Source organism: Oenanthe melanoleuca, chromosome 4 (assembly GCF_029582105.1).
Source record: "Oenanthe melanoleuca isolate GR-GAL-2019-014 chromosome 4, OMel1.0, whole genome shotgun sequence".
In the NCBI taxonomy this organism is placed as follows: domain Eukaryota; kingdom Metazoa; phylum Chordata; class Aves; order Passeriformes; family Muscicapidae; genus Oenanthe; species Oenanthe melanoleuca.
Window position 1 is genome coordinate 31,719,387 of NC_079337.1, and position 21,619 is coordinate 31,741,005.

The window sequence follows — 21,619 nt, forward strand, 5'->3', positions numbered from 1 at the left end:
AAGTGTAGGACTGGCTCTTTGGACAGGTGGAGGTTCATCCAAGTGATTCTTGGTTGGTAACTTCACCTCCCTCCCAGAAACAAGCTGGGAGAATTGATGAACCTTGTAATTTTAGAAGAGACATTTTAGACTGTAGTCAAATAGCAACCTAGTGCCATCTACATCTAGAAATTCAAACAATGGAGTTCTAAAATGGCTTTCTCTCCCTGACAGACCTGATGACTTCTTCCTAGAAAGGCTGACTGCACACTCTACTAGGTATTTATGAGCATCTCTGCATTAGGAGTTAGAGAAGCTAGAGACAAGCTAGAATAATTATGCTGGTTTTAAATTCTAAATTAAATGCAAAACATCCCATTAACAGGTTGATCTTCTACAGCCATTGCAGAACACTGAATGTGACACAGCAAGTCAGCTGCTGGTCCAAATTCACATCTAGCTACTCTAGATACTTTAAAAAAGAACCATCCAGATGCAGTCTGTTAGTTAATATGAAACAAGTGAAGTATTGAAAGCTGGATAGTGGTTTTTACCTCATATATAGTAGAAAACCTAGCTCAAAATTTAGATGTCAGATTTTCAGTTCCCATGTAGGTTTCAAAATTTGCAGAAATTGAGAAAAATGTTTAAGCACAGCTACCACTATTCTAAAAATATTAAAATATTGTCTATGCAAAATACCTTAATTGCTACTTAACAGTAGTTATGTAACACATTTATTACAAAATAGATTTCCACCACTACATACCCAGTCTCCAAAGGGCTTTTATTTATCATCTTAAAGTAGAAGGTTCTATAAAAATAAACCATTACTTAATATTCAGTTACTTTTACCATATAAATTTCTTCTTGGAAACAGAAAACATATGTAGAAAATAATAATTTTCTATGGATGTCCTACAAAGCACAATACTCTGCATTTGTTCTACAGCTGCAGTAAAAGAAAGCATCTCCACACTAAGGGAATGCAGTCCTGGCAGGCTGTTCTTTCCCCTGTTAACTGCAGCACTCCACATGGACATGGAAGGAATCTCAGTAATGCCTGAAGTGAGGATGGCTGTCTAGAGGAGGAGGTGGTGGCGGTGGTGGTGGTGGTGGTGGCGGTGGCAGAAATGAGTAGCACGAATTGTACGTGTTTGGGCCTCCCCACATCATATTCACGTTTGGAGGCAGAGGGTAGAAGTGATGTGCATCACTGACATAACCAAAATCCGGAGGAGGAAAGGCATACTGTTGGGTCATTGGATTTTCTCTTCTAGGAGGTGGTGGAAACACTGGTGATTCCTGGTATATCCTCCTGTCTGAAAAGTATAGTTGTGGTGGTCTTACATTTGGTCTGAAAAACCCTCGAGGGCCTGATGGAGGAGGAAATAGATCCCTGGTGAAGGAGAACCCTCTGCCATAGTATCCCCTTGAGTAACTTGAAGCAGGCCGTTGCACTGACTGAAGATGTTCATTATTCTCACCTAAAGAACAAACAAATGTAAGAACCCAAATACAAACAGCTGTACAAAGAAAACTGAAAAGTGATGTTATCAACAAATAATACTGGCAACTAATACATGAAGAATAGAGTAATACCAGCAAATCCATTGTTTAGTAACTAATCTTGATTGATTGGAGTAATATAAAAATGATGATCCTGAGAGCTGCAAATTCAGTCTTTAAAAAAGAAATTTCATCTTCTTTCCCTCCAGACTTTCCATTTGCATAAATGGATCTCAGGAACATGCAAACTTTGAGTATTTTGGAAGTTTTTTTAAAAAAGATTTAAAAACAACACATTTTAAAGATAAATCAACACTGAATTAGACTGAAGGGATATCCAGCTTTCAGTCCCAAATTGGTATTACAGCATAGACAGAGGACACAAGAAATTAATCACATTTATAAATTAATAAAATTAACTTACTCTATCAGAAAAACGACATTCTGTAACTCTAGCCAATTAGCTTTCAGCATTCATCTTTTTAAGACAAATTTTTCCTTGTACAGCTCACTCTAAGCACATATTTAATGTTCACAACAAATATACTACCCTTTAATATAAATGTCACAGAAGTTTCAATGGGATTAGACTTTAAAATGAAAAGCACTGAAATACTAAAAATGCTCCAAAAAGCTGTTAAGATATTCAAAAAGCTGCAGAACTCAAACCCTTAAAATGATTGCATGGCTGGAAGCAACAAGGTATTCAGGAATATAACACTGCATAAAATAACTGAAATTTAAAAACCCGTGAACCTCATCCTTGGCACTAGACTATATAGCTACTCAAGGGAGAAAATATTTTTAAGTCTGGAAAGGTAGCTTGATACCAGAATTCCTACTCATTTTCATGGTGGATTAGGAGTTAAGTTTCCTTTGGTACAAGCAGGCCTCTTGGAAGCACTGAAGTAAAGTACTTGAATGAGTATTTTTCCTTCTTTCTTTCAAATACTGTAACAAGAGACAATTTTAATATACTCATGTAAATCTTCATCGGAGACCAACTTTGTTCCTCAATTTGTGACATCGTTGCTGCTGCATTCTACAGCCAACACAAATTGCACACAACTTCAATTTGTTATTTACAAATAAACACAGCAAATCAAAACTTATCTCCCTTGACAGAGTGCAATATTTCCTCCTGTTGTGTTCTCAGTTATGGAACATAGCTCAGTAACAGCATCAGCAAGCCCTAGGCAAAGGCAAGTCTGCAATAAGCTGGCAGAACAAGGATGTGGTGGAAAACACACGTATGCTACATGAACAAAAACCAGGAGAAAATAACCATCAGTAATGAGGAGAAAGTACAATGCAATTCATCCACCTCCTATGGGAAAAAAAACCTGTCAAAACATAGGGCAAAACCCAGTCCAAGAAAGATCGTGGCTTTATCTGATTGATACAAGGGAGGATTGTACTGTACAAAACATATTAAAAGACACCTACTGATCTCCCAGTAGCTTGATTTCTCTCAAGAGAAAAAGATTTCAGTGGGGCACAATGTGTATCAGCTTTACAAAGGAAGAGCAGCAAACTCACAGGAGACTGCCTGAGAAATTCAGTGGGGAAAGCACCATGCTGCAGATAGCTGAAGCAATCTGATAAGTAAGCAGTAGAGGGCAAGAGATGGGAGTTGCATTTAAAGGGAGAGGTATAAAAAGCATGCAGCCAAAGCAGACCAGTGAGAATAGAAAAAGAGGGATGCAATATAAATTATTCAACTAAAAAGGCAATCAAAAATCAAAGTTTTGTCAGTAGAGAGGCATAAGAGAAAATTTGGTTATGGTAAATAGCACAGTTGCAAGCATGCACCTGGAACAGATGTGACAACAGCAGGACACAGTAAAGAAGGTTATTCGTATTTTGAAAATCTATACACAGCTTTGTTCATTAAATGACTGCGTTAGGTAAGGAGAAAGGTTCCTGGCAGGCTACACAAGTAAGAGTTATTTAGAAGAGTATTTGTATGTCATGGGTGCAGAAGAGCTTCCTTTTAGACAGAGGAGTAAATTCTTCATGTCTCCTCCCTTGATTGACAAAGTGGGTTTTCAAAAATTGCACATGGCCTTCCTCTGTCTCCTCCCAGCATGCAAAGGCTTTAGCTGAACCTCATCCAAATGGTGGCGTCTGTTCAGAATCCTCACTGTATGACAACCAACACTGTTGTAAGAGCCTTTGATTCTCCCCAAACAATTGCTCTGCTGCTATACCACTTCCCTTCCACATTTCAACAGAATACAACTTCATTTTTCTTCTAAAATAGTAATACAGAATGTAGCCACAAATTCAAACCTACGTTTGGAAAGCACAGAATTACTTTTAACTGTATAAAAACTCAATCACTAAGATAGTTGTAAATGGGCATTCCAAACTTTGATTAACAGACAAAAACGTTCACACAGCATTCACTTACTTGATGGAAATGTTTCTGATCTGGCTTTCTTTCTTCCCCGACTTTGATGCTTCTTTTTCTTCTCTTTTGCCTCTCTTTCTTTTTCATCATCACTAAAATCCAAAACCTGGTTAAAAAAAAAAAATCAGCTGGGTTCTCTGCACAAGAAAAAAGTTAACACTCCAAAAATTTATCATAACACAATCGATGCACAACTCAGTTATCCTTTTTAATTTTCCTTAAAAGAGCAACATTCCAGTGCTGACCACAAATGTTTGATTGCCTAGATGTTAGTAAGAGAAGGAGCTGGCTGGTTACTGCCAAGAAAAAGCTTTCAAAGAGCAACTGCAGATTAAGTGAATTAAAAAAAAATTTAAAATAAATAAAAATTAGCGTGGCAATCAGTATATAATTCAGCAGTTAAAACTACATTAAAAAATAACTACTCCAGAATTGTAACTAGACTGGAATTTTCTGTAGTATATTTAATAACACTTTCTGTTGAATTTTAATAGCAATGTTATTCCAAGGAAATTTTCAGCTTTGAGAAATGCTGTCATTTACAACAGATTCAACGTCCCTGCAACACTTTCTTCTTGTTACACAAGGTTTTGCTACCTTTTAAATCCTAACTTACATGACTGAGGATAAGTTATCACAGACAGGGAAGAAATCTCTCAGCATTAATTAGTTCCCTGCAAATCAACTCACTCTTACAACTTAAAAGGGGTAGGATCTGTTCCCACCCTCCCTTTCCCAATTCTGAAAGTAGGGGCTTTGCTGCTTATTTGTATTTCTATCGCATACACAGAGCATGGATCTCAAAAACACTGCACCAAAACAGTGCTTTAAGAGCCTCATGGAAGTTAAATCTGAATACAACTATTTCCTCTATTACATAACTGGATGCCATACTCAAAAAAAGCCATAAGAACTACAGCAAGATTATGTATATCATGAAGTAAAATCTTCTACTAACTCCTGCTTTTTCTAAGAGCTCCAGTACACCATACTGCAGCAGTGCAGAAATAATGAACAGCAATAGGTACCTTTTACTGCTACCTAATTTCCACATAATTTCCCATAAAAGTCACCCCACAGAAAAACTGCAGTTTGCTGCTGCTAGCCTTGCAGCATACAGATGACACTTTATCATCCTCCCACCCCAAAGGTAGGAGAGATTGTATCAGTGACTCTACAAATAAGACCGGCTAGTTACGAGCCACCAAAAAAGGAATGTTTACCATGTAACTAAAAGTAACAAGTAAGAAAGGCCTACCATGGATTAATTTAACATTCATACAAAAATGAAGCTTCGCACTATCTCATGAAGAAGCAACTCCAACAACTGCACACAGTTCACTACAGAGGCTGGCCAGAAACCAGCTGCAATCTGAGATCTCTAACAGAGTCTGGCCATAAGAGACAATTTCAAGCCTCAGTAGCACAAAATTTAATTTGCACCCCTATCAACAGCTATCATCTTCACAGCAAAAGCTACTTTCTATCAGCTCATCAAATGTCACAGCTTGGGACAGCATGGTATATAAACTCTAACTGCTAGAACTAACCAAAAATTATTTTAATTAATGATTACAAGATGTTAGATGTGTTCTTTTCCAAAAGAGAGCACACAGACAGATCACACAGTCAGAAGACTGCCCACCCTTGTTACCACTTTTTCCAAGCTTCCTTTGTTTCTTCCTATAGTGAGGTACAGCAAATTTAAACTAAGAAAAAATCTTTAAGAAAAAAAACAAACTTTGGAAAAGGCAGTGAATCTATATCTGCAGATTTGACTGACTGCACTTGGCCAATAAAATTTAACGCGTTCCTACAAACTCAGTTTACGTATCTACAAGCTTATTTCCTGAACACCTTTTAAAACAGGACTAAAAAAAAGAAGAGCTCACAATTAGCCAGTAAGTCCATTTGGTATCACCACCATGAGAAAATTGCTGAATGAAAGCAAGTTAAGACTAGCCAAAAGTCTCTAAGTACAGTCTTTCAAAGCTCTATGGATAACATACCTACAGTGCAAGTCTAAAATTATGACTCTCTGTGAGATTATGTCTCTACAAGCAAGCAAGGCCATTTACAGTCAGAACTGACAGACAAGCATTCTTTAAGAGAAGTTAGGACCGCACAGCTCAGTTTCATTTATAGGAAACAAAAACAGTGTTTCAAAATGCATCATCCTCACTCACTACAGTGGAAAAACGCAACCAAGTTGACAGATTGATACATCATTACAGGACCTATCTTTGAGCACAGAAAAAATCATGACACAACATTTCTCCCTCAAGCCAGAACAATCATCCTGGGATAAGGACTGTGAATGAAAAACTTAATATTGTCCCTAACAGGATCCTTCTGGACAAGTGGGATAAGCAGTGGGATTACTCCTGGGGCAATGAGTGAAGAACTGCCTGAAGGGCACAGTTCCTCAGGCTCAGTTCCAGGGCCAGTTCTGTTTAATGTATTTATCAATGACCTGGATGCAGCATTTAGAAGGACCATGAGGAAGTCTGCTGGTGATACCAAACTGCCATTGACCCTCTTGAGGGACAGGAGGCCTTGCAGAAGGATCTGGGTAGATTGAGGCCCTGGGCAATAATTAATGGGATAAAATCTAATGAGTCCAAATGCTGCACAGCTAGGATGAAGTAACACCAGGCTCAAGGCTAAACTGGGAGAGAAGTGGCTGGAGAGCAACCCTGCCAAGAGGGATCTGGGGGTGCTGGTCAGCAGCAGCTCAGTGTGGGTCAGCAGGTGTGCTCTGGAACCCAGAGGGCAAAACTCCATCCTGGGGTGCAGCAAGCAAAGCATGAGCAGACAGAGGTGACTGTCCTGCTGCATTCAGCCTTGGGGGGCCTCACCCTGAGTGCTCTGTGCAGTTCTGGGCCCCACATGCCAAGAATGTTGAAGTCCTTGGCTGCATCCAGAGGAGGGAAACAAAGCTGGTGACAGCACTGGAAGGCATGTCCTGTGAAGAGCAGTTAAGGAGTCTGGACTTGACTCATTTGGTGGAAAGGAGGCTGAGAGGCAACCTCACTGCTCTCTACAGCTTCCTGAGGAAGAGGAGAAAGAGGTGCTGATCTCTTTTACCTTGTATGCGGTAATAGCACAAGTAGGGAGGTCCAAAGCTGTATCAGAGAGGTCCAGACTGGAAATAATGAGGGTGGTCAAACACTGAAATCGACTTCTTAAAGAGGTGGCTGACACCCTGAGCCTGTCAGTATTTAAGAGGCATTTGGACAATGCTTTTCACAACACACTTCAGCTTATGCTTCAGCATCAGACCTGAACTTGACAGCCCTGACTGCTGCAGGTTTCCTCCAATTGAATGAGTCTATTCTATACCAGCCTAAAAATTAGTTAGAACACTGGAGAAACAAAAGCAAATAAACACCAACACCCCCTACAAAGAAAGCCCCAAAACTTCACAAAACACACTTTCCTACCAAATTATAGAGTTAGAAGCATGTATTACATAGTATGGAATTATGCTAAAAAGACAAGCATTTGAAAGATTCAAAACAAGCAGACAGATCTCTTTAGAATACTATGGTAGACACAAGGCTTCTAGGAATTTCAGCTACTTTGAATACGCTTAAAGTAGGAATTGCAAGGAAAAGTGACTCAGCTGTTGTGATGCAAAACAAATCTCATGAAAACACCTCAATAAAATTACCAGCCTTGTGATTCTTATGGAATATTCACAAACTGTATAACTGGAGTGGAGTTAAGGACTGCTGATAGAAAGTTGTTGAAGAACTATTTTCAGTTCCTATAGCAAATTATGTCAATGGTCACAGGGAGCTCCTAATTCTACATGACCCTGTATGGCAGCCTTTTTTATGGAAGAAGCATGTCTTCTCTCACAGAACTATTGTTTTATAACAACAAACTAGAGAAAGCTTACTGAGAAGCCATTCAAAGAATGCAACAAAGATGTCAAGTTAATTTTGAAGAGCAGACAGCTTAAATATCCAAGTAGTAAGTTTGCAGTGTACTAGTAAGCCTTTAAAGACAAACTATTGCTTGTGGCCAACTGAAGACAAAGCTGCAGTGAAAGAATGACAGGGACAAAAATTCCCTAGCAGAAGAAAAATTATTAGAGAAGGTAAAAACACTGCTACTCAAAGTTAAATATTCAGGTTGTCAAATATGCTCTTGAAGGACTGCCAACTGCAAAAAGCAAGAAGAGAGACAGGCAAGTACTCTCTACACTCACTATCTCCAAGACAAACAAGATCCTTTCTTTCAATGAAGAGATATATTCAAGTCTTGTCTCCATAAAAACATAAGCTTGCTAATTACTTGCTCTGCACAGAAACTTTTTCTACATATGACTTGTGTAATCAAAAACAACAAACAAAAAAAAAAAAACCGCTATAGTTACTTCAGGTGGTGGTTCTTGGTCATTCTTCCAAGATGCATCTGAACCCTTTTCCCTAAAAGAAAAAAAAAACAAACAACACAAAACACAAATTAGACAATCCAGATAAAGAAAGGTTAACACTTTCTATAAGTCTCTCTTTTCAAAGAGTTACTTGGTTTTTAGTATTGCTTATAAGCAAACAGGAACCTATACGTCAACTCAGGGCTTCACTACACTTGAAAAATCTCTCTACTTCAAGAGATGACTGAACATTTCAATCACCTACTTTAATGCTAAGTTTTGGTTAATATCCTCTAAACAAATTCTTTTGAACCTGAACTTTCTTATGCTGTTGACTAACAATCACAAGCATTCTCATTCTTCTTGTTTTAGAACATGTATCTTCAGTCAAAAAGAACAATTAACTCATTCAGTAGGACAGAGGCTTTCAGTATAATCGCAGCAAATAAATTCAGAACCAAAAGATTCTCAGTGCTTGGCTTATAATCTTGTTAAGATAGTGTTAGCTAGATAACTAGGTTTCATCTTTTATTTTGTTGTAAACATAAAATTAAATTGAAAGGCAAAAGACATTTAAAGAAACAAAAACTCAATTGTTTTGCCTGACAAGCAACAAAATAAATTTGGATTAGTCTAATTTATTTAACCCACTGTGAAGTCCTTCACTAAAAATAAAGTAATTTCTTTGATTAACAAAGAATTTGTGAAACAGATTTAAATTACATCACCAGTAGTCAGTTGAAGGTTTTTTTCATGATGCTCTCAAATTTTATGGTTTTTGGTCTGAATTGTCAAGGTACAATCCTTATCTATGTAGAAAAATTGCATATAACAGTGCAATATTGAAAATTCTTACCTGCAAAATGGAATCACACAGTTAAAAACAGTGATATGTTCAGTGTGAAATGCCTTCAGTCAGTGCTCTAATAACCAAGGGTTTTTTATGTATTTACAAAGTCAGCAACAATCAAGTAGCAGTAACTACAAAAAACTACATAACCATTGGTTTCAGCAGCCTGGCCTTTAGAGGTCCTTAGCCATGCCCAGGAGAACACTGGCAAGTCATCCGGAGGTACATCATGCCTCAATCCCTAACCATAAAACTGAAGTTCAACCTCTACTTGTCTTTTTGAGATTACAAGTAAAAAGGAAGGCAAGGACAACATTTTAAAGTTCAATTAGAAGAATACATTACAGGGGGGAATGTAAGATAAGGACTCTATATAAGTAATCTGTCAGCTGCAGAAAACATTTTTTTTTTTTATTATGAACTGAACTGTTTCTTCCTTTCATCTTGTTATTTTGGAGCAACACATGCCTGCCAGAAATATCAGAGCATACAAGAACAGCCAAGACCTGTGGTCATTCAGCAATATGTAACATCACTGCAAACTTTAAACCTTCCAAGGTCAGGCAGCTTATCTCACTCTCCCAAAGAAGCTTTCCTCATTTCAGCAAACAAAAAATGCTTTTCATGCTCCAAGGTATTAAATATCTTCTGCAAAGAACAATATATTAATTCCCTGATTTGTGAAGTCACAATCTGTAAAGTCTAACAAAAGTTTATTTGGAGGAATCATGAAAATACATAAGCTTTTTTAAAACTGGGTTTCAGGCAATACAGCACAAGCCTATCTTTAGCAACAAATTATTTTGCATTCAGAAAGTTTTACACTACACTTTCACTTGGTTTTCTATGCATAAGGCTTATTCATAGCACTGCAACTCTGTACAATGCAAGCAGATTGCATTTCAGATTTCAGAAAAAGCTTCAAACTCAGTTGTTTCTTTCAAATCTTAAGTCTTGATTCCTTTCCTTTTCAAAGAACCATTACAGTTTTGAACAGCAGTTTTAAAACTTTAAGCCTGTAATACTTCCACAGTCTGGTCTGCACACAGTCAAACTAAGAAAAAGCAGAAAATAAAAATTACTGGTTACCAAATTTGCAATCTATTAAGGTCCAAAAGTCTTCTAGTGGATCACTGACCAAAGCTTGACTTTTCTATTATCCATGTCACATTCTTAGAACAGTAAGTTTTCTTCATATAGCATTATAGCACTAAACAGAAATTCTTAATCCGTTTTTAATGAAACCTATTTAGTGAAAAGGCAGCTTCAACCAATAGCACCAAGTGCCTCACACTAGTTAAGAAATTGTACTGACAAAACTCAGAAATAAAATATTGTTTCAGTGTACTGTAACTGAAGACACACGACTCATCCTAATCAAGACAAGAAATGATGTCTGAAGCACTGTTCAGCTGTGCTGGTAAGCCAAGGAAGTCTGAAGTATCTTGCCTAGGTTTCAGATTTTTACCACCTATGACAGTTAAGTACTACCAAATGGAAAATGGTTTCCCAAACTATTTCCTAAGCATGAAACAAAGTAAAACACAAGTCTCCCATCTCAGATGCTGAGTACAGCACACAGTTATTGATGCAGCAAGCAGATGATTAAAGTCTGTGCACTTACTGTGCTAAGCAACCAAGTTTAATAGCGCAAATCAAAAACCAGCTGGCATCAAAATGCTGCAGAAAAACAAACAAGCACCGGAACAAGAAAGTGATCTATTCTGATCCTCACTGAAGGGAAGAAAATATGCTTGTTGCTTGCACAGAAATGAGGAACTTAAAAAAAAAAAAAGACTCCTGCAGGTCTGGCTACACGTTTGACTAAAGAAAACAGCTATAATGAATGCAGACATTTAACCAACTCCTGAGAACTAATCCTAATAAACAAAAACTAAGTCACTTGTAGGACAAAATAAATCTAACCTACAGTTATTTCAGATGATTGCTCATCAATAATTAGAACATTAATATCTAACTGTCATTTATTATGTTTTATTTCTTAGTCCATGTCTTTGAGTACACTTCCCTCTAAATGGCATCAAATCCTATTTATTCATGGTACTTTTTTCAGTCAGATTGGGGATATACAAACACTGCTGAAAAGCTTCTGAACATCATACTACATTGTCACTCAAATCTCTCCTCTCTTGCAAATTTAGAGAATGAATTTACCTAGAATTGTTATTCTCCAACTGTATAATAGATTTATTGATAATTACATTTCAATTCCGGCCTCATAATATGAAATAAAAACAGTTAATCAATATAAACTTGTTCAGAATGCAAACAAGTTTATTATCAGTTCTGAAACTATACAAGAATCTAAAGAATGACAAAATCTGGCAAGTTCAGCTTGAAAAACTGCTTTTTTTATACTCATGTATATGTGTGTCAGAGGGTGTGGAATGAATGAACTTTTCTATTTGTGGTATTTCACTTAGCATAAAAAGAAAGCAAGTTTAGTATATTAAGTAGAATAAGAAGCTTAACTTTAGTAATTACCTCACTTTAAAAGCTTGCAGTTTACAGCCTCTATTTACTGTTCTCAAAGGCAAAATAGTACATTCTTATTATTAGAACATAGTTGAGAATATCTAAAGGAAATACAAAGTTTAGTATTAAGTTTCTTCCCTTCTTCACTGAAGACTCAACTTTAATCCAACCTTTTTAGCTATAAAAAAAAATCATTATAACCGGATTAGAAAAGAAATCAGACTCACTGTTTTAGTTTCTCTGCAAATATATACTGGGTGAAGTCCTCCACTGATGGAGCAAAATACATGCTATCTTGCACATTAATACCTTTCTCTTTGATATGCTGAGAGTTGTTAAATCTTATCACATAAAAAGGATGTGAAACAGGACCAAATATCTCAAATATCTGAAAGAAACAAAATTAAAATGTTTAAATAAACAACAAGCAGATTAGTAGCAGCTAACTTCATTGCAGACAATGATATTTAGGAAGTCAAATATATTTTCAAGATGCAGTATCAAATAAAAGTTCCTTTCACACTTTAGTTTTATTACCGAATTTTGTTTGACTGTGTATTTCCCCAACTACTGTTTGTTATTATGTGGGAAAGTAAGTTCTCCCACCCTTGGTAATCCTTCCTTTTGTGTATCTGTTATGCTTTCAAGTCTTGTAACACTTGGAACAATCTCCTGATCATTATTTCCTCAAAGTTCATCTTAACAAGATGCCTTTAAAACAGTTACTGCTTGTTCCCCAATTCTACGGATAGCAGAGAATTTTGCTGTGTTTTACAGAACATCTGCAATTCAGGCTAAGTTTATTCCACTCACATCTAGCATTCCAAGATATTTCAGTAGTAACCATTGTGAATGATAGCTTTTCTTCTAGAGGAAACAGAAAATTCAGTGCAACAACCCTCTTAGCAAACTTTCTTCACTGTCCTTAAATCAGAATAGTACAGCATAGAAGAAAACATTCCCCATTTTTCATAAACTTCACTCTAACCACTGCCTCTATCTGGCAGTAAAAGAGTACACAGGCTGTTACTCCAAGACATCTCAAAGCAATCTCTTCCTCTCCACAAGCACTCTCATCAAACACTGGAAACTCATCAGATACTGTAATTCTGTAAGGATGCAATTAATTCCAGGTTAGGAATTCTCAAGATTTAAAAAACAGATTAATATAGCAAGAGTCAAAGGCACAAAGAAAAACTATATATCAAGGAAGCATTATCTTTCATTTAGTCGACTTCTACTTTCCACAAGCACTAAAGAATACTTCCAATTTTATATTAGAAAAAAAAGTTTTTATTTTACACCCACCTTTCCTGCTGCTTGCCTATCTTCTTTAAAAATTATGCTTTCCTCATTTACTGGAGGTAGGCCTTTCAGTGATTCAATTATTACTAAAATGGAAATAAACAAATAAATTATAACTTTATGTTTCAACAGCATGTAGTTAATTGCAATAAACCTTAACAAACCAAACCGCTCCTTGTCTACTTAAGTTTGTGGAGCTGCAACCAAACATTCTTGCACACGTATAAAAGTCCTCAGAATCACACACCCCTTCTCCAACGATACATGAGTGGTAATACACTGTTTACAGAATTATTTTGCTCAGGGGTAAAGAGAGAGTGTCCTAAGAACCACACCAGAACACAATAGCAGCCTGGCAGTTCAGTCACAGTAGCAACTGATGGTGTTTATATATGTATATACACAATCTCTTCTACATTCTGCAATTTAATGCCTTAGAAGTCTCACAGTACATTTGGGCCTAACAATGATTAAGCTTCCCTACCTATAAAACAACAGAATGTTCAATTAAGCTTTCTTGACCAGCAAATAAAGTCACTCAAGTACACAGAGTCACTCAGACTCCAACAAAAGCTCAAGATCATCACTGCTAAATTTACATAAAAGGACCTTCAGCAATCAACATGTCACCAAACCAAAAATTACTGCTACTACTGCAATCTGCAAAAACCTTAATGTGCCAAACAAGGATTACAGGCTTAATAGTACACTGAATTTCAAGAGAATTTGTGGAATCAATTTCTTTTGTACCTACCTTTAAGAAAAAATATACAGTGAAAGTACCCAATGTTGTTTGGTTGTTTAAACCTCATGAGAAATATACCTTAGCGAAAAAAGAAAAACAAAACAAAACCCAGACATAATCCCCCAAACATCCAAACAAAAAAATCCTACAAAAAACAACACACCAAAAACTCTCAGACGTTCTCAACTTGATTCACCACACGTAGCTCCTAGCCTGAAGTAGGCTAAGTAAAATATATTCTGAAGATGTACAACACACCAGCCTCATGAAACTTAGGAGAAACATTACCACCTCCAGCCTATTTGACTTACAGTTTCCCCTACCCCAACCCAGCCTAAATTATCTGCTTCTACTCTTGTAGGGCCTGAAGTACAGCCCCTGGGAACGTTTCTCATATACACCAAAGCTGTTTACTTTCCAGCCCCAACCCACACAGTGAATTTTTCTCTTCTCTTTAAGTACCTTGAAGCAAAACACAGCAAAAGTTTTGTCAAATTCTGACACACTGAGCAGAAGTTCACAGAAAGTACTGTCATTTTGCTTTTAGCTACTGCACAGCAAGCATGAACCTACACTAATGAACTTGGCAGCTTGCTGGAGAGAACAACAGATTCTGAGGGACATCAAAGGGACAGAGAAAGAATACTGATTGTTGTGTCAGAATAATATTTGTGGCTTCCAAATGAGAAATCAACTCCCCTCAGACTAGATACAAAACTGGTATACAGAGGTATCAATTTAGTCCAAAAATCAAAAAACAATCCCCAATTAGCTGGCATCCCTAATATAGCCACAAGTTGACTGAAATTGAGGCCTGTTTTCAGAAGAATTGAAAAGAAACTAAAATGTGGAGAAGTCCTAAAGCAAGGTAGTAAAATCAAGAAAATAATCACAGATGTCCTGGGCGTTTAGGCCATTCATACGGTTTTATTTCATTATAATTATTAGCTTGTTTTCTAACTTTCAGCAACACATCCAATTCAACACTTTATACATTTACATTACATAAAGTAGGATGCAGCCTGAAGAATTCACCTACCAGTGAACTAGCATTTGAAAAGACAATACTAACCAATCAGGATTAGAACTAAGCATTTAAAAACTGTAGCCTTTAAAACAGTTTTGTTTATACCTTCACATTTTAAACCAAAAATCATAGCAAGTATGATTTAAGTTTTTTTTAAAGCTTGTTTTCAAACTACCATTTTAGCTGAAAGAAGCCTTCTTGAAGTCCCCATTATTATCAATAAGCAAAAAATGGCAAAAAAAAAAAAAAAAACAGATTACTACCTTCCACACCCTGCACCCAGCTTCCTGCAAATGAATTAATTTAAATCTCACTCCAATAAAATAATGTACAGGAATTGTCTGTATTGCCTGTAGTCTTTTAAAAGAAAAATTAATAGCAAAAGCTATTTACTTTCTTTTGTACTACATTCAGCATAAATACTATAACTTTAAAATTTAACTTAATTTTTAATTTTCATAAGCAAATTGTTTGGAATGCAGTTCAAGCGGAATGGAACACAGGAAATAGCCTACATACAAACATACCGTGGATGTTTTAGCAATATAAGGTTTAGCAAAACTTTAATTTCATTTATCAGATACTGAGGCCCACACAGATCCAAAAAGATCCCTAAATCTCTATGCCTGAAGTTAAGCTTGCATCCATTCTATCTCTCAATCCCATTAAGCCGACCCTCCACCTATAAATCATGTCAGTCACACCATCCTCTTACTGCTGACATGGGCAGCTTTCATTTGCTCAAGGTGCCAGAAGTGATATGAATAGGATATAAATAAAAAAACAAACAAACAAATAAATAAATAAAAGAATTTGCACTGTTGAAGAAGCAAGTCTTTTTCCTGTTCTCATATATTAGGAAGCAAGCACTTGGGACTGCATGGTCCTGCATCTGTGCTTTCAGTTATACAGTTCCTGTATACTCAGGGATTATTCAAAAATACCACCTAGCACTAGAAGATTTTCTTAAAACACTTAAAACACAGTAACTGTGGCCAGTGTCAACATAAAATCCATAATACACAGTAGAAAAAAAAAGAGGTTTTAATTTAAAAATTAAACATGGAAGTCACATAGAAACACATGCTTATAAGCCAAATAAAAGGTAATCCAACACAAATAGCACCTGTTAGTTCGAATTCCAATTCATTACCTGCTACACCCAGAAATATGACACTGCAGGACTGACACTTTCAAGGAACAGCTAAGAACTCAATTTATGCAGAGATATACAGAAATTATAAGAATAAAAAACAAAGCAAACACATCTTGCCTACCTAGCTGCTCAATGATGCTGGAAACTGTTCCAAACACCTTCAGTTCAACATTATCTGGAAGAATTATCGATAAGTCTTCAACAGGAGGCAGTTCCTGCAAACATCAAGTCAATGCTTAAAATATAATATCACACAAAGGCACTTACAACTTTGTCACTGCAGAAATTTGACAGTTTGGAAAAATCCCGTAGCATTTTGAAGATTTTATATTTAGAAAATCTAGTTTGATTTACCTCTTTCAGAATCATCGTAAGTGAACTCATTTTGGAGGACCACCACTTTTGAGAACATCTCTCCTACAGAGAGTATGTACTCTACATATTTCCATCACAACTACGGCAGAAGCCAATTTTATTCAACTGGAGAAAGCCAACAATTGACAGGCATTTCATCCAAGTTCAATGTACACCACAAAAAATAAACAATCAGAAACCAAAAAATAAGACCACTTGCAACAACATTCAATCCATGCTAGAAGAAAAATACCTGAAAAACATGACTTTCTATGTTATTAACTGTCATGGGTTTCGCTGCAGGAAAGTCAATTTTCTTCACAGTGGCTGTTACAGGGTTGTGGTTTGTATCTGTGATGGAAGCATTGCTGATAATATAGAGATCAGTGAGGAGGTGCAAAAGGAGTTGGAAGGAGCACAGCCAGGACAGGTGACCTGCACCGACCAAAGGAACATTCCATACCATGTAACATCATGCTCTGGGTACAAAGTTGGGTGAAAAAGGAGCATGAGGGACATTTGCAGTGATGGTGTTTGTATGCCCAAGCAACAGTTACACATGGTGGAGCCCAGCTTTCCTGGGAATGGCAGAACACCAAAAATTAATTTTTGGGTTCGCTTTGCTTGTGTGGGGGGCTTTTGCTTTACCTACTAAACTGTGTCTAGCTCAGCCTTGGAGTTTCTCTTTTACTATTCTGATTCTGTTGCATCTTGACACAGGAGAACTGACTTAAAATACAAATTTTTAGCTGGGGTAGTAGGAAAGCATTTAAAAAACACCACCTTGTACTTACCTCAATAGGCAACTCATCCTTTGTCCTAATACAGTAAGATCTGTTATCCTTTTCATTTGGATGATCATCTTCATCAGATACTGCTGAAGACGAAGAGGAGAATGTAGTTGATGAACTATCTGAATCTGAATCACTGAATAAAAGAAACACGAGTTACAACACTGGCTTCTTGCAAAGTCCCAACACTAGCATAAAGTTGAGTGAAAGTTAAGAAAATATTTATTCCAAGCAATGCATCTTGCACAGTGAAGGGGGAAAAAAAAAATCTAATTTTTGTAAATAAAAGGGATTAGTTTCATAATTCATGTCCTGTCCAAATCCACCAGTAAACATTCACACAGAATAATTCAGTATTTCTCACTGTCGCATGTAAGAGATGTTTACTGTCATAGACTCTTAATATTTCAAGCAAAGACTGGAGTAAGCAACCAGTCCTTACTCATGTCAATATGTTTGTTTTAGCAAAGGTCCAAGCTCTTCAAGGGCTGGTGGAAGAAAAAAATGTGGAGCAACTGATCCTAGTAACTGAAGAAACACAATACAAATCTTACACAAAAAATACACTGAGATGAGCAGACTTATGCAAAATAGCCTTTCTTACCTGAAGGAAAAAAACCCCACTCCTTTCTAGAGTCTTGTAGTATCACAGTCTCATTCCCAAATAAATGGATGTCTTTCAACTGATAATTTCTTTATTCCAACAAATGCTCATAGTAATGACAAGAAATAAGAGCCCCTCTCCAAATAAGCCTTTTGAAAAAGTCAAATATGGACTTGGAACAATATCAATACAGCAGAAAGACCAAAAAAAAAAAAATCAGACTAAAGGACCAATCAGCAGAATTTTAAAAATTAAAAAAAAAAAAAAACAAACCAGAAACACAAAACAAAGACTGAGATACATGCAAGACAGATAAGTAGAAGTTAGGAAAAGTTCATCTTTAGGGTTCATCAGCACAAGAGATTTTGGAAGCAAAAACCACTAGACACAGATGAAGCCCGTGAAAGTCAGGAATTTCACTGTCCATCACTTCATGACATTCAAGTCAAAAAGTTCAACCAAAAACTTCAAAGTACTTCTGAAGTCAAACTTTAATCAACTAACTGTTAATGAAGCTTTGTAACTTTAAGAGGAGATTCTTAGACTTTAGCCACCTCTAGTCAAAAGAAGCATGTGGCTATCTTGCTGCACTGCAACAACCAAAGTGTGCAGACTTCTAACAGTGCAACAGAGCCCAGTTACCTCACACCAACTACACTGAACAACAAAGCACAGATGCAGCAAGTAGAAAACGGAACCTTCTATTAAAAAAAAAAAAAAAAAAAAGAAAGGTTGAGAATGAGCTTTTCCACTGAGATGCCAACAGCAGAGCAAGTGGTACAGTGTGCAGACTCTCCACCCTGAGTCCTACTTTCAGACTTTTCAGCGCGGGCGTCCTGCCCCAAGAGCCGCAGGTGCACACTGTGAGGAGCGCGAAAAGCCGGCAGGCCGGCCCAGCACTCTCCAGGCCGCAACCACCGAACTCATGCTTCTGTTAAACCCTACACCTTTACAGGCACTGCTCTGGAGACCTAATTTAACAGACTCCTTCCAAAATGGAACAGAAATTTACACCTGTGCCTGGAAGGAGCGAACTCCAAAGGGTGAAACACCGGGGCGGGAGGCGGCGGGCAGGCACACCGGGCTCTGCGGCGCTCAGCGACAGCGGCCCGCGCCGCCGCCCGAGGGCTCGGCGGGCAAGGGCGGCCCGCGGGGAGCACCGGGCTGAACTCACCTGTCCGAGTCCGACGAGGGCACGGCGGCAGCGGGCACAGCAACGGCGGGCTCGGCGGTACCGGGCTCAGGGGGCACAGCAACGGCGGGCGCAGCGGGCACGGTGGTACCGGGCTCGGGTGGCACGGCGATCGCGGGCTCAAGGTGCACGGTGGCACCGGGCTCGGGGGGCACGACGGCACCGGGCTCAGGGGGCACAGCGACCGCGGGCTCAAGGGGCATGTCGACCAGGGGCTCGGGGGACAAGGCGAACGCGGGCTCGGGGGACAAGGCGAACGCAGGCTCGGGGGGCACGGCGACCGCGGGGTCAAGGTGCATGTCGACCAGGGTCTCAGGGGGCACAGCGACCGCGGGCTCAGGGTGCACGGTGGCACCGGGCTTAGGGGACACAGCGACCGTGGGCTCGGGAGGCACGATGGCACCGGGCTCGGGGGTCACGGTGGCACCGGGCTCGGGGGGCACGGCGACCGCGGGCTCAGGGTGCATGTCGACCAGGGGCTCGGGGGACACGGCGACACCGGGGTCAAGGTGCATGGCGACCAGGGGCTCGGGGGGCACGATGGCACCGGGCTCAGGGGGCACGGCGACACCGGGCTCAAGGTGCATGGCAACCAGGGACTCGGGGGGCAGGGCCACCGCGGGCTCAGGGGGCACGGCGGTACCAGGCTCAGGAGCCACGGCGACCGCGGGCTCAAGGTGCACGGTGGCACCGGGCTTAGGGGACACAGCGACCGTGGGCTCGGGGGGCACGATGGCACCGGGCTCAGGGGGCACAGCGACCGCGGGCTCGGGGGGCACGATGGCACCGGGCTCAGGGGGCACAGCGACCGCGGGCTCAGGGGGCACGATGGCACCGGGCTCAGGGGGCACGGTGGCACCGGGCTCGGGGGGCACGGCGACCGCGGGCTCAAGGTGCACGTCGACCAGGGGCTCGGGGGACACGGCGACACCGGGGTCAAGGTGCATGGCGACCACGGGCTCGGGGGGCACGGCGACACCGGGGTCAAGGTGCATGGCAACCAGGGACTCGGGGGGCAAGGCGAGTGCGGGCTCGGAGGGCACGGCCACCGCGGCCTTGGGGGGCACGGCGGTACCAGGCTCAGGAGCCACGGCGACCGCGGGGTCAAGGTGCACGATGGCACCGGGCTCAGGGGGCACAGCGACCGCGGGCTCAAGGTGCATGGCGACCAGGGGCTCGGGGAGCAAGGCGAACGCGGGCTCAGGAGGGGGCACGATGGCACCGGGCTCGGGGGTCACGGTGGCACCGGGCTCAAGGGGCACGGCGACCGCGGGCTCAAGGGGCACGGTGGCACCGGGCTCAAGGGGCACAGCGACCGCGGGCTCGGGGGGCACGGCGACCAGGGGCTCGGAGGGCACGGCCACCGCGGGCTCAGGGGGCACAGCGACACCGGGAGAAGTGACATCGGTCGCGCTGGGCGAAGCGGGTGCAGCGACACCGGGCGCTAGGGGCAGAGGGGCCTGGGCTTCCCCACCGCCCTCCAAAGGGCCCGGCACCTTCTCCTGGTCGGCCGCCCGCTGCTCGCCGGGCCCCACGGCCAGGTTCGCCAGCTTCTCCACCACCTCCCACGGCACCTCCTGCTGCGCCTCCATTCCCGCGCCACGCGACCCACGGCACCGCCCCCGGCACGCGCCACTTCCGGCCGCCGCGAGCCGCCCCGGGGCGCGTGCGCAGAGACGCGGCGGGGCCGGGAAAGGGGCGGGGCCAGGCGGGCCATGGCGGCTGAGGGCCCGGGCGGGCATGGAGGGTCGGGGACCGGCACGGTGCCCGGGCAGCTTCGGGTGGTGCACACCCCGCACCCGGAGCCTGCTTGAAACACAAAGGTAGAGCTCATGGCTGCTGTTGCTGAAGGCCTGCTGGGAGGGATTAGTTTTTCTGTTCTGTAAGTGTGCTGACAAAACAGAGTATCATGTAATTAAAACTAAAAATTAAAAAAAAAATAAAGAGAAGCTGTATAATATCAAATTACTATACTAATAGTAATTCGCAGTACTCTGACGTAGTGACCGCATAATGATAGTGACTGTATAATAATGCCAGGCTCTCCAAAACATAAATGTCTGTTTACGTTCTGGGTTCACCATAAATACTTTCGATTTTGGAGCTTGAGGTTTTTGTGGTGTCTGTCTCACACAACTCGGTGTGGGTGGGGAAAGGACTCTTGGCATCCCAGGATCTGGCACACCTGGTGTCCCTGACCATGGGAGAGAACAGACTCAGGTTCCTTGGTGTCACACAGATAAAGCTTTTCCTCCATGTTTTCTCTTTAGCACAATTTGTCCACGAGCAATGCCCTCACATGAAGAGACCACTGTCAGGGTGACAAGTCCCTTTAACCCAGCCTCCAAAGTGTAGTTAGACAGCTGTGCTCCTGGGCCAACGCTGTGTGTCCCTGACCACAGCACACTGTCCCTTGGGCAGGATTCCAAATGGTCTTCATTAGCAGGCTACAGAGTACAGCACAGGCCTGAGGAGGATAAACAGATAAAAACAGATAAATGCTTGAAAAAGTTGTATGTGATAAGGCTGGAAGTGCCAGAGAGGACTAGAACTTGAATATCTGATGAGAGCAGAAGATTATGTTTTCCCTTATAAGATGCTTCTCTTCCAGCTCTGAGAGAACTATGTGCCCCACAGCTCAAATGGCACCCAAAACATTTTAGTCTTGTCCAGAATGTCATCGAACTGGCTGTCACAAGAGTGCTTCACCACAGAGGCTGAAGGGAGCATCTGAAGGCAGAAGATTCATTCTCTGGTAGTTCCACTCTCCATTATGAAGCAGCAGATGCAACCAGCAGAATTTTATTTAGTAGG

At 40.8% G+C, this 21,619-nt stretch overlaps 1 protein-coding gene across 1 annotated transcript; it reads right to left on the reverse strand.

Annotated features, from left to right (window-relative positions):
* Window positions 1-748: 748 nt before the first annotated feature.
* On the reverse strand, window positions 749-20,458 carry NAF1 (nuclear assembly factor 1 ribonucleoprotein). Its single transcript, XM_056490462.1, has 8 exons — window positions 18,788-20,458; window positions 17,013-17,145; window positions 15,986-16,079; window positions 12,940-13,022; window positions 11,859-12,019; window positions 8,286-8,337; window positions 3,902-4,007; window positions 749-1,466 (listed from the first exon to the last, which is right to left on the reverse strand). The coding sequence occupies exons 1-8, from the start codon at window positions 20,395-20,397 to the stop codon at window positions 1,033-1,035; spliced, it is 2,673 nt and encodes an 890-aa protein (XP_056346437.1). The 5' UTR covers window positions 20,398-20,458; the 3' UTR covers window positions 749-1,032.
* Between the last annotated feature and the right edge of the window lie 1,161 nt (window positions 20,459-21,619).